This window comes from Morus notabilis, unplaced genomic scaffold (genome assembly GCF_000414095.1).
Source record: "Morus notabilis unplaced genomic scaffold, ASM41409v2 Scaffold342, whole genome shotgun sequence".
In the NCBI taxonomy this organism is placed as follows: Eukaryota; Viridiplantae; Streptophyta; class Magnoliopsida; order Rosales; family Moraceae; genus Morus; species Morus notabilis.
In genome coordinates, this window is record NW_010366042.1 from 223,732 (window position 1) to 234,737 (window position 11,006).

At 36.1% G+C, this 11,006-nt stretch overlaps 2 protein-coding genes across 2 annotated transcripts; one reads left to right on the plus strand and one right to left on the minus strand.

Annotated features, from left to right (window-relative positions):
- The first annotated feature begins 4,422 nt into the window (after positions 1-4,422).
- LOC21407100 (pentatricopeptide repeat-containing protein At2g32630) lies at positions 4,423-6,620 on the plus strand. The gene has a single exon (XM_010109203.2). The coding sequence runs from the start codon at positions 4,617-4,619 to the stop codon at positions 6,441-6,443; it is 1,827 nt and encodes a 608-aa protein (XP_010107505.1). The 5' UTR covers positions 4,423-4,616; the 3' UTR covers positions 6,444-6,620.
- Positions 6,621-6,790: 170 nt separating this feature from the next.
- LOC21407101 (RNA polymerase sigma factor sigF, chloroplastic) lies at positions 6,791-10,560 on the minus strand. Its single transcript, XM_024172960.1, has 9 exons — positions 10,258-10,560; positions 9,437-9,573; positions 9,210-9,334; positions 8,895-9,101; positions 8,554-8,800; positions 8,232-8,462; positions 7,822-7,962; positions 7,471-7,671; positions 6,791-7,319 (listed from the first exon to the last, which is right to left on the minus strand). Exons 1-9 carry the CDS (start codon positions 10,355-10,357, stop codon positions 7,032-7,034), a joined length of 1,677 nt encoding a protein of 558 aa, XP_024028728.1. The 5' UTR covers positions 10,358-10,560; the 3' UTR covers positions 6,791-7,031.
- Between the last annotated feature and the right edge of the window lie 446 nt (positions 10,561-11,006).

Below are 11,006 nucleotides of genomic sequence, written 5' to 3' on the forward strand. Positions count from 1 at the left end.
AAGAAAAGGGGTGATCCCAACTGGCAATTTCTTCTGTCTAGTTGGTGTAGTTAATAAAAAATAGAAAAACGAGGGTGGAGAAAAGTACGTAGTAGTTATATTTTGTATCTGTCTATTACGTCGTTCTAATAATTGAGTTTTATTTTAACTTTCAATTTTCTCTTTATTAACGAAATGATAATTGTTTATTTTTTAGTGAAATAATATAAATAATAATTTATTTTTGGTTTTTTTCTTAATAATTTTTCACGGCCACAAAACATTTAAGTGATGAAATTTGGTAGTGGTACCCAGCTATATATGTTTTGTGGGTTCATCGTCGATTGGACCTATTGAAAGGTTTGTTATTTGTTGTATATATTTGGGCTTAGATATATAGCTAGGTTTGGATCTCTATGTTGTACACTATGTAAGAAAAATGGAATCAAGAATTGATGGACATGTGACGAACTTTTTAAAGCCCCTTTTTTCTGATTTGATTTCGCTATAGTTGGTCAATATAGCAATGTACGAATTAGACAAAGGAAACAGGAATGCTTGGTGATGAGCACAATGACAAGATAACATGATGTCGTTTTTAGTGGAACGGTCTTGCATATCCTTTAGGATTAATTATAAAATTTTCTCCCGAATTATGACATGTATAACACTTTGCTTTTTGATGTTTAAAATGTAGCATCTATTCCTCTTGAAATTTAAAACGTTATCAAAGAAACCCCCTTCCGTTAGAATTTTTAACAAAAAGTTAGTTCATGCAATTTATTTGGGGTATTTTGGTAATTATGTGTATAGAAAATTTAATTTGAGTTAAACCATAATGTTAATCTAAAACTGTTTTTGTTAGAATACATTTTGTACTAATAAGCCAATAAAAACATACTGATGAGGAAAAAAAAAAAAAAAAACCTTAATTGAATTCAACTTCTCTCTCTTTTGTTCTCTGGCTCATCACTCCCACTACATTTTATACTTTCCCTTGCTCAGCTTCCAAATCTGTAGTGTCCACAACTGGGCAAGTTGCCAATAACATAAACTTGGAAGCAATCTCACTACTACAATTTGGGCTATTTGCGGCGAAAATATTTACGATGACAACTGTCGTCGTAAATAAGTGAATATTTACGGTGACATGTCGTCGTAAATATTTTCATAAAACTGAAAAAAAATATTGTCGTCATTAAAAACTCACATATTGTCGCAAATATGTATTTGGCGCCAGATCTTGTCTTGTTATTACCTCCAAAGTCTAAACCATTGGTGAGTTTTTTAATTGGTGGGCGTACTTCCATTTGGCTTGTTATTACCTCCAAAGTCTAAACCAAGAGGCTAGGGGTATATGTTGTTGATCAACTTGTAAATTGTGAAAATGACCCAAAGCCGCTTGTACATAATCAGGTAGGAGAAGATCTTGAAGTATCTCTGGTCTTCAAATTTGAAGATTTTGAATAAGAGTGTCTTGCAAATTTATTATGTGAGGACGATGGAGATCGGTCTACGAAAACTTCAAGGACCAGATTTAAGTCGGGGGGTGGATGCTTAATGCGACGGAGTCAGGAATCAGGATGGTTGCAACTGGGGCTTGGGGCCGCGAGGGGGTGGATGCTTAATTTGAATTTTCAGTTCTAAGTTTCTACAGTTAAAAACTCTCAGAAAATATCACGTTTAATTTTTTCTACTACACATCTTAGCTCGAATTGAAAACTCGAATCTACAAAGCGAACGATACCTAAGTTTGAGAATCTGGGTTTCTCCTTATTTCTTTTAGGAAGATATAACTATCTGATTTTCTTTTATCTTATTTTTTATCATATTAAATGAAAATGAAAATTTATTTTAAAAATGCAATTTAAGAAAGATGGATAGAAGAGTAATTATACATTAAATTGTTTAACAACAACCATCATTTGAGTAATACATATTTTTTCTGTTAAAAATTTTAACAGAAGGGAGATTTTTTTTATTTTATAACGTTTCAAACTACAAGAGAAATAAATGTTACATTTTAAACATCAAAAGATAAAGTGTTATACGGATCATAGTTTGGAAGAATTTTCGTAATTAATCATATCCTTTAATGTCAAACGATTTCCTTTATTTGATAGAAAGAATAACATCTTCTTAGAGCAAACGATGTTTATAAATTAAAAAAGAAGAATAATGTCGTCTAGTGAATGCTATGTTGGTTTAAAACTCGTTATGCTTTGGTAGGGAAAAAAAAAAAGGAGTATGAGATAGATAGAATAAGGGATTTTAAATACTTCAAAAAAAATCTCAGTTCCGATTTCTTTCATGATGAAGCGATTTAAGAGAAGAAGTTCATATTAAACTGAATTTAAAAAAGAAAAAAAAAACGTAATTTCCTTTCTCACCTAGATCATATATTTCTTTTCTTTCTCATTTGTTTTCCTCTTATAAAAAAAAAAAAAAAAAAAAAAAAAAAAAAAAAAAAAAAACCCCCCAAAGGAGATAGGAATGAGGGAAATACATGCCATTTCTTAAACACGTCGTAGGCTCATAAGACATGTCGTTATATCTGATGACAAAAACGACAAAGTCTTTCGAGTAAATCATGGAGAATAGAACATGTTCTTTACAATGACAGATATTGTTCTACGTAAAAACAAACACAAATTCTGTACTAAATACGAGGTGTCGTTTAATACAAAATACCTTTCACATTTTGTGCATAACCATTTCATATACGATCAATCATTATTAGACTACAAAAAAGGACATGTTGTTCAAGTAAATTATTGCTATTAGAGAAGAGAACATATTCTTCGAAACGACATGTTGTTGTACCATACAATAAACAGGCACGACATATCCTTTTCATGAACATAAACACAAGATGTCGTTTAACTCCAAACCACAAGTTACACTCCTTTTCACATTTCACATAAACGGACTGTCGTTTTTGGAAACAAAACCACATGTTAGCTGTCCTTAAGGACCAGAGAATAATATGGCAGGTAAGGAAGAAAACAAACACCAGACAGAGTCTCGCGAGGCTCTCATTTTCGAAGATTACCCACTTCTCTTCTCAGAACCCTTCTTTTATAAGTTCACACATGTCGTTCCTTATATGAGATAAAAACGACATGTCGCTCAAGAAAACCATAGAGAATAGAACACGCGACAAAGTTTTTACAGAAAAGCAAATAGAAATAAATACATTCTGAACATAAACAAGATTATAGCTGTTCATACAAGATCATAAGTTCTAGTCCTTTTAAGCCAAAATAATATGATGATGATTCTAATAATTTGTACAATGTGAACATTCTAGTTTATTAGGGTATACTAATTAAATTATAAGAACAAGTAAATAAAAGTATTAGTGCCCATATGGAAACCTTGTATGGATTTCAAGTATGGAGATAAAAAGAACAGATACCTATTATGTTGACTTAGAATCTTCAGATTTGCAACTTGGGTTGGCCAAAAAAAAACAAAAAAACAAAAGAAAAACTTCTGGGCAATTAAAGCTTGAAATGCTAGTAATAGTACCTTAGCCAATTGGACTATTGTCTTCATTGTGATGAGGAATTTTTTTCATGAGTTTCCTTAGCAATGTAGTTTGACTATATTCTTCAAATAGATGTTGATGAGGATTGAAGAGAACGAAACCACCGCCAATGAAGTAGAAGTAACGAGAAACGACAATTGAAAGAAAAACGACAGAAAATTAGAAAACGACGAAGATGAAGAAAACGACAAATTGATGTCTTCGCTGAATTTTGAAGAAAGCATTAAAACGACACGACAGCAAATGAGAAAAAGGACCAGGATGAAACGACTAGTAGATCATAAACGTTGTTTGAAGCTACACATGTTAAATCATCTATGTGAGCTTGGATGAATGAATTTATGACATTGGTTTTAGGTTTTGTGCTTTTGGGGCTAATACTTGTGGAATTTTTTTATTCTTATTAGACGTTTGGTTCATGGATTAGAATCATAAGATTAGAACTATTTTCAATTTACGTGTATTTTTTATGAGAGAAAACACTGTAGTGAACCATGAATCATGATTCGAATCGGGGTACGAATCCTCCAACTAAACAACCTTTCATCTACAGTATTACACGCAAAATTAGTAAAATTAGAGTTGTAAATTTAGGTCGGGTTAAATGAGCCGATCTTAAGCTTGTCATTATTGACCCGGGCTCGATGGATATTTAAGTCCTAAACTATTTTCAGGCTGGGTCGGATCTGACCAAAATGCTATAAAGTCCAGGTCAGTCGCGTTACATTTTAAGACCAGACTCAACTGACCTTCTCATTTTTAGGCTTGACCCGACCAAGCTAGGGCAGCCTAATACTGCGTTTGGAGTAAGGATTCATAATATAATTTAGATCATAATTTTTAGTTCGTTATAATATTTTTTCTCATAAAAAACACACGTAAACTCAAAATCATTCTAAATCATGATTCCGAACAGATCGACCAAACCTCTTCTAAACTTTCGGCTCCAGCAACAATGATGGAAATGGGGAAATGGAAAATGCCAGCAAAGGGAATGAGATAATTCTTCTTCAACTGCCCACGTCACTTCTCGGCCACTTGGGTCTTCAAGGACAATAGCTCTTCTCGTTAGACTTGGACGATATCAATGTCGTCGTCGTCTCAGAACGTCTTCAAATCGCTGAAGAAAGCCTTTCCTGCGAAGAATGAAACCGCATGGAAGACCTCCACGGCTCTCAGCAATGGAATCGACCACCAATCTCTCCTCTCCGACCTCGATTCTCGCGCCACCCACCTCGTACTCTCCGACCCCCGCGTCAGGCCCCGCTATTGCTTGTCCTTCTTCAACTTTCTCCGAACGACACAATCCCACAAACCTGATCTTTTAGCCCATCTCGCTATTGCTCGCAGACTTTACGAGGTTCGGCAACTTGCCCACATGAAAAACGTGGTGAATTTCATCGCCGCGGATGAGAATCTCCGCCGCCCGGTTTCGGACATTGTCGATTTGATCGAGAAAAAGAGTGAAAAAGAAGGAAAAGTTTGTAAATTTGTGGAGAAATTCTGTGATATGATATTTAGGGCTTACGTGAGCATTGGGATGTTCGAGGAGGCTTTTGGGGTTTTCGATTACGCTGATAAAAATGGGTTTGAGATTGAGGAAAGATCCTGTTTTTCGCTTTTGATTGGTCTGAAGAAATCCCGGAAAATGGATTTGTGTTTAGGGTTTTTCGATCGGATGGTGAAGAAAGCAATTGAGATTACGGTTTATTCTTTGACGATTGTGGTTGATGGGTTGTGTAAAGATGGAGAGACTGAAAGGGCAAAAAACTTGGTTGTTGAAATGACTTGTTTAAATAAAGTTATGCCCAATGTTTACACTTATAATACACTTATTTCTGGGTACGTTGAAAGGAAGGATTTTGGGGGTGTTAATGAGGTTTTGAGATTGATGGAGAAAGAAAAAGTTTGTTTCAATACTGTGACATTTACACTTTTGATTGAGTGGTTTGGTAGTTGTGGGGAGATTGGGGAGGCAGTGAAGGTGTTTGATGAAATGCGTGGGAGAGGGATAGAGGCCGATATGTATGTGTATACGACGATGATTAAGTGGTGTTGTAGATTAGGGGAGTTGAAGCGGGCGCTCTCGATGTTCGATGAGTTGACCGATAGAGGCCTTGTTCCGAGTGTGCATACTTACGGGGCTTTGGTTAACGGGTTGTGCAAGGCAGGGAAGATGGAGGCCGCAGAGATTTTAGTGAGTGAGATGCGGAGCAAAGGCATGGAGGCGAATCAGGTGGTGTATAACACGCTGATGGACGGGTATTGTAGAAAGGGGATGATTGATGAAGCTATGAAGCTGAAGGTTGTGATGGAAAAGAGAGGTTTAGAGATTGATATTTTTTGTTACAATACTGTTGCTAGCGGATTGTGTAAGCGACACCGGTATGAGGAAGCGAAGAGGTTGTTGTTTGCGATGGCAGAGAGGGGTGTGTCACCGAATGTTGTGAGCTTCACTACTTTGATTGATGTATATTGCAAGGAAGGGAACTTTGCCGAGGCAAAGCGCTTGTTTGAGGAGATGGAGAGGAAGGGAGAGAAGCCTAATGTTGTTACATATAATGCACTCATTGATGGGTATAGCAAGAAAGGAAAGATGAAGGAAGCTCATGAGCTAAAAGGAAAGATGGAAGCAAATGGGATGACGCCGGACTCGTATACCTTTACTACGCTTATCCACGGAGAATGTATTGCCGGGAAGTTAGATGAGGCGCTGAAATTGTTTAATGAAATGTCCCGGAGGGGTTTAACTCGGAATGTCGTCACTTACACGGCGATGATTGCGGGTTTGTCTAAGGAGGGTAGAACAGATGAAGCCTTTAGATTGTATGATGAGATGATAAAAGCAGGTTTTACACCTGATGACAGAGTATACACTTCGCTTGTGAGCAGCCTTCATTCGGACAAGTCATAGCTTTAAAGTGTCGTCACTTAATGAATTCATTTCCAATTTCTCCTTGTCATTACATAGAAAAGGGATTGATTATCTGTCCGGTGATTCCTGGTGGTGAAATTCAATTTATCGTTGAGGCCATCGTTTTTTTTTCCCAATAATTGTTGATACTTTACTACAAGCTTAAACTATTGAAAAGAAGAGAATGTCCCAAGTCATCGGTTTCCTACTTATCGGTGTCCATTGCAATGTACCGGCCACCTAACACATCCAAAGCTTGTGTTGCGTCTCTGAGAGCATATTATGAACTCAAAATCTTAGAGATCATCAGTATCAAGTGTCCACTTGGGAAAGAAATGATAGCTTGAGACAAAAAAGTTGCAAAATATACATTAAGAAACAGAATATTCACCTTTTCAATTACACAAAATGACTAAAATCATACATTTGAAGCGTTTAAAATAAGCTGTAAGGTAAGCAAGAGTTTTAAGACCGAAGAAAAAGAATATGCTCATTTTGGATCCCTCTCCTAGTTTGAAGCCACAATTTGCTGTACATATTTCACCTCCAAAAGCTTGGATGATTGGCAACTGACTTCCAATTTACAACTCAAACTATTAAATCAGCATATGCCTCAAGATCCTGGCTTCCGAGGCACTGCTTCAACTTGTAGAGCGCTCGGCTCTCCAGCTGCCGCACCCTCTCCTTGGACAGTCCATACATTCTACCAATTTCCGATAACGATTTCTGATTGCCATCTTCAATGCCGAATCTTAGCCTGATTATCTGCCGCTCTCGAACGTTGAGAGATCTTAAGAGACCGCGCACATGCTGCCTCATCATCTGCTTCGCCACACTCACATCTGGGATCTCAATCCTCGTGTCTGCAGTTACTTCCTGCAATTACAATTCCTTGAGAAACTAGAGTTTGAAAAAGGAATTTAAATGGTGAAAATGTTTCTGTGTAAGCCTTTGTCATCTATTATCATCACAGAGAAGCTTATATCATATGCAAATCATGGCAGAAATGAACTAGTGTTCTCATTACCTGGAAAGTGGTGCTTTGGTCTGCCCACACAGGTTGTTGCATTGAAAGTGGAATTCTTGTCATATATAGCAACTTATTCAACTTTTCAACTGTGATTCCAACACGTGTTGCTAGATCTTCTTTCGACGGATTGTGATTTCCTTCCTGAATGGATGATCTTTTCGCTTCCAATACCTTGCCAAGCAGAGTATACACGTTCTCCTGCAGATAATTTGTTGGTTTTCTGTCTCAGATAATAAAGTTCTTCCCTTAAATATATTACAACAAAATTTTAGAGGGTTATATAAGTAAAGACACTGAATCATAATTCGGATTGAAATAAGAAAGGTAGATTATAAGTTTGTCCATTACTGGTAAACGAATAGTCCGGGAATGTTGAAATATGGCCTTCCTAACCGTTTGCCTTATCCACCAATATGCATAAGAAGCAAATCGACAACCAACTTGGGGTTTGAATTTCTCGACACTCTTCATAAGGCCCATACTTCCCTCCTACAAGAAACCAGAAGATATTAGCGTCTCTAATTACAGATAATCTCACATTCACAAGAGATAGCGAACTAAGAAAACATCTAAGCCAAATTTCACATCTTTTCCCAAGTTGTCAGTTGTCAATCGAGCGGCTAAGTCACAACATGATAACACAATTAAACACAAAAGTCTATAAAGATATTCACCTACTTTTTCTAGGTATGTTTGTCCTTTTATTTATACGGACTTGTTCTTATGGGAAGCCAGTGCTACTAATATGTTTACATTACCTGCATTAAGTCTTGAATGCCAACACCTCGACCCTGATATTGTTTAGCGATATGAACCACCAAGCGTAAGTTGGCGCAGATCAGTTTTTCTCTGCTGCTTGTACCAGATTGAATTTGTGACTGCAAGATCCTACAACTAAGCCCAACTGCTTCTGCCCACTCGACCAAAGTTGGCTCACGACCAAACTCGGATTGAAGCCTGGCCTTGACTTGTTCTAGTTTTATCAAATCCTGTTAAATCATTTCTATCAGAATAACATAAAACACTTAGATACCAACGCTTCCTTTACCAATAATGAAAAGTTTTGATTCACATATACACCTGTACTTGAGCAATCAATTCAGACTCTTCTTCAAAAGTCAAAAGTTGTCTTGTTTCAGGACCTGCCAAGAACAACCGAAGGGGATCATCTGAATTTAATCCTTCGCTTAACCTTTTCCGAATGTCAGCAGCTCTATTCCTAGGGTTCTCATAAAACAGAACAGACGACTCAGGCACCTTCCGCCTCTTAGATCGCCTCTCTAGAAGTCGTGTTGACCTTACAGTTTTGTCCCCCTTGCCTAAAAAGCTGATAACAGGTTTTAGGCCTGATATTCCAAAAAACCATGTTCTCTAATGAACGGCATAATTATATTAAACCAATGCAGAAAAAGCTAGCTAACCTCACAGAAAGCATATCATCCGAATCAGTTCCAACTAATTTGGACTCTTCAGCTAATGATGCTGCTTCTTTTGATGCCATCAAAGCTTTCTTAGCTAGTGCAATTGCATCAGACACTTCAACATCCACATCCTTTGTGCAACTACCCATCGTAGTCTCCATTGTCAAAGATGAAGAAAGCTTCACCTTTGTTTTTAAGGATGGTAATCTGCAACAGGGAATAACCCAATAAGCTCTATCTCTTTTTAACAATACAAGTGATTTATTGCCGAAAAATTATGGTGCAAGTGTTAAGGGAAAAAATTCTTCTTCTCACACATGCCAAAAACCAGGCCAATGAACAGATGGGCGCTCAAATTCCCACACAAACTGGTTGTAGTCCTCAAGGGTATCTTCATGGACTAAGGCCCCAGAATCATTCTGCCTTCTGTTTAACACTCCCTTTAATGGACAGAAGTAAGAAGATTTAAGATAATGACACAGAGGAATGGAACTAATAAGGAAATTTTGTGATAAGTGAACAAAATTGATTTTTCCTTTTACCTGGGATGTTTTATCTTCCTTGTTTACACGTAACAGAGGTTTGAACTCATCACGCTGCTCTTGTAAAAGAACAGAGGTAGAAAAAGGCTGAGCAATTGAAGTAGCTGGCATGGAAGTTATGCCTGTAGCTACGTTTGCTGATGAAACATCAACATTAGAAAGTTAATAAACATGACAATTTGGATTACATACGCACGCGCACATATATACACACACACATGTGTGTGTAAGGCATTGTTAGAGGACCCTCCATCAACATGTAGAAGTGAGAAGTATAACATGACTTTTATTCAACATAACACTGATATTCGGAAAAATGTAACACCAAGAAGTTTAATTATCTCATATTAGACAATTGCTCCATAACAGTTCCCACTTCTATATATGTTACGGATGAGCACAATAGCAAAAACATATACAACACAAAAATAATCAATAGTTATTAAGATTGAGCAAAATTTGTGGTTCCGATATGTTCAAACACCAAGCCATGCCAATAGCATTCCCACTATTAAAACCAAATTCATCCAAAAAAGTTGGAGGATAAATTCAACTTAAAACCAAATAGCAACAATGATAATATTAAAAAAATAATAATAATAATAATAATAAAGAAAAAAAAAACCAGTTCTAAAACTGCAAAAACCATCCTTCCCATATCCTCAATTCTCTTAATACATAACCTGAGAAAACAAACTTCACCCGGAAAAAAAAATAAAAAAAGAAGCCTATCAACACAAGGCTTCTCAGCAACTATAATGGCCACATTAAAAACTAATAAAAATAATAAAAAAAATAACCATAACCAGAAAATGAAATACCTGAAGTGGAAGCAGAAGAAGAAGAAGGAAGGTAATTCCTGAGATGGGTTCTTGAAGGGAATGATGGAGGTGGGGAAAGCAAGTTCCTTCCGACCTCCATTGCTTGTAATGAATTACTACAAAACAACTATTATTATAACAATTTTAGTACAATTTTACTATGTTTCTTGTTAATAATGGAGATAACATTAGCTTCTTCGTTTTGTTGATTTCAGTGAATGTTTTTTTTTTTTTTTTTTCTCTTTTTCACCCTCCAAATTTCTCAGTAGATAAAAGCAACAGCTAAGGAGTCTCCACCGCTAAAAATGATAAATACAGAGTCTTTCAAAATATCAGGTTTGTTTTCTTCTTATCTTAGAGATCTTCTTTTCTCCTCGGGCCTCTATCTGTTATGGGCTTACCTCTAAATGAGCTGGATCATTTTTTGGTTAGCCCAATTCAGCCCATCTTATATATAATCGGGAGAAAGAGGAAAATAAGCTAAGACTTGAGATGAATTAAAATTAATAGGTTAATAGTTTACATAAGTTAATAAATATGTTAAATTACTGTTTTCGTCCATAACTTGTCTGGTTATAAACCATAACTTGACAAGTTATTCCCCATTTTTATCCATAACTTGTCTGATTATGAACTACAACTTGATAAATTTATTCATAACTTATCTGATTATAAATTATAACTTGATAAATTATAACATATTAATTTCTATAACTAAAAATTAACTTATATATTTTTTTAAATTTTTC

Bases quoted from the DNA above. Each gene is read 5' to 3' on its own strand.
- LOC21407100 (XM_010109203.2), top strand. From the start codon at position 4,617: ATGTCGTCGTCGTCTCAGAACGTCTTCAAATCGCTGAAGAAAGCCTTT.
- LOC21407101 (XM_024172960.1), bottom strand. From the start codon at position 10,357: ATGGAGGTCGGAAGGAACTTGCTTTCCCCACCTCCATCATTCCCTTCA. The intron at 9,574-10,257 runs GTATTTCATTTT...ATGTTTCATCAG, and splicing joins TTCTTCTGCTTCCACTTCAG to CAAACGTAGCTACAGGCATA. The intron at 7,672-7,821 runs GTAATGGACAAA...AATTATCTGCAG, and splicing joins CCCGGACTATTCGTTTACCA to GAGAACGTGTATACTCTGCT.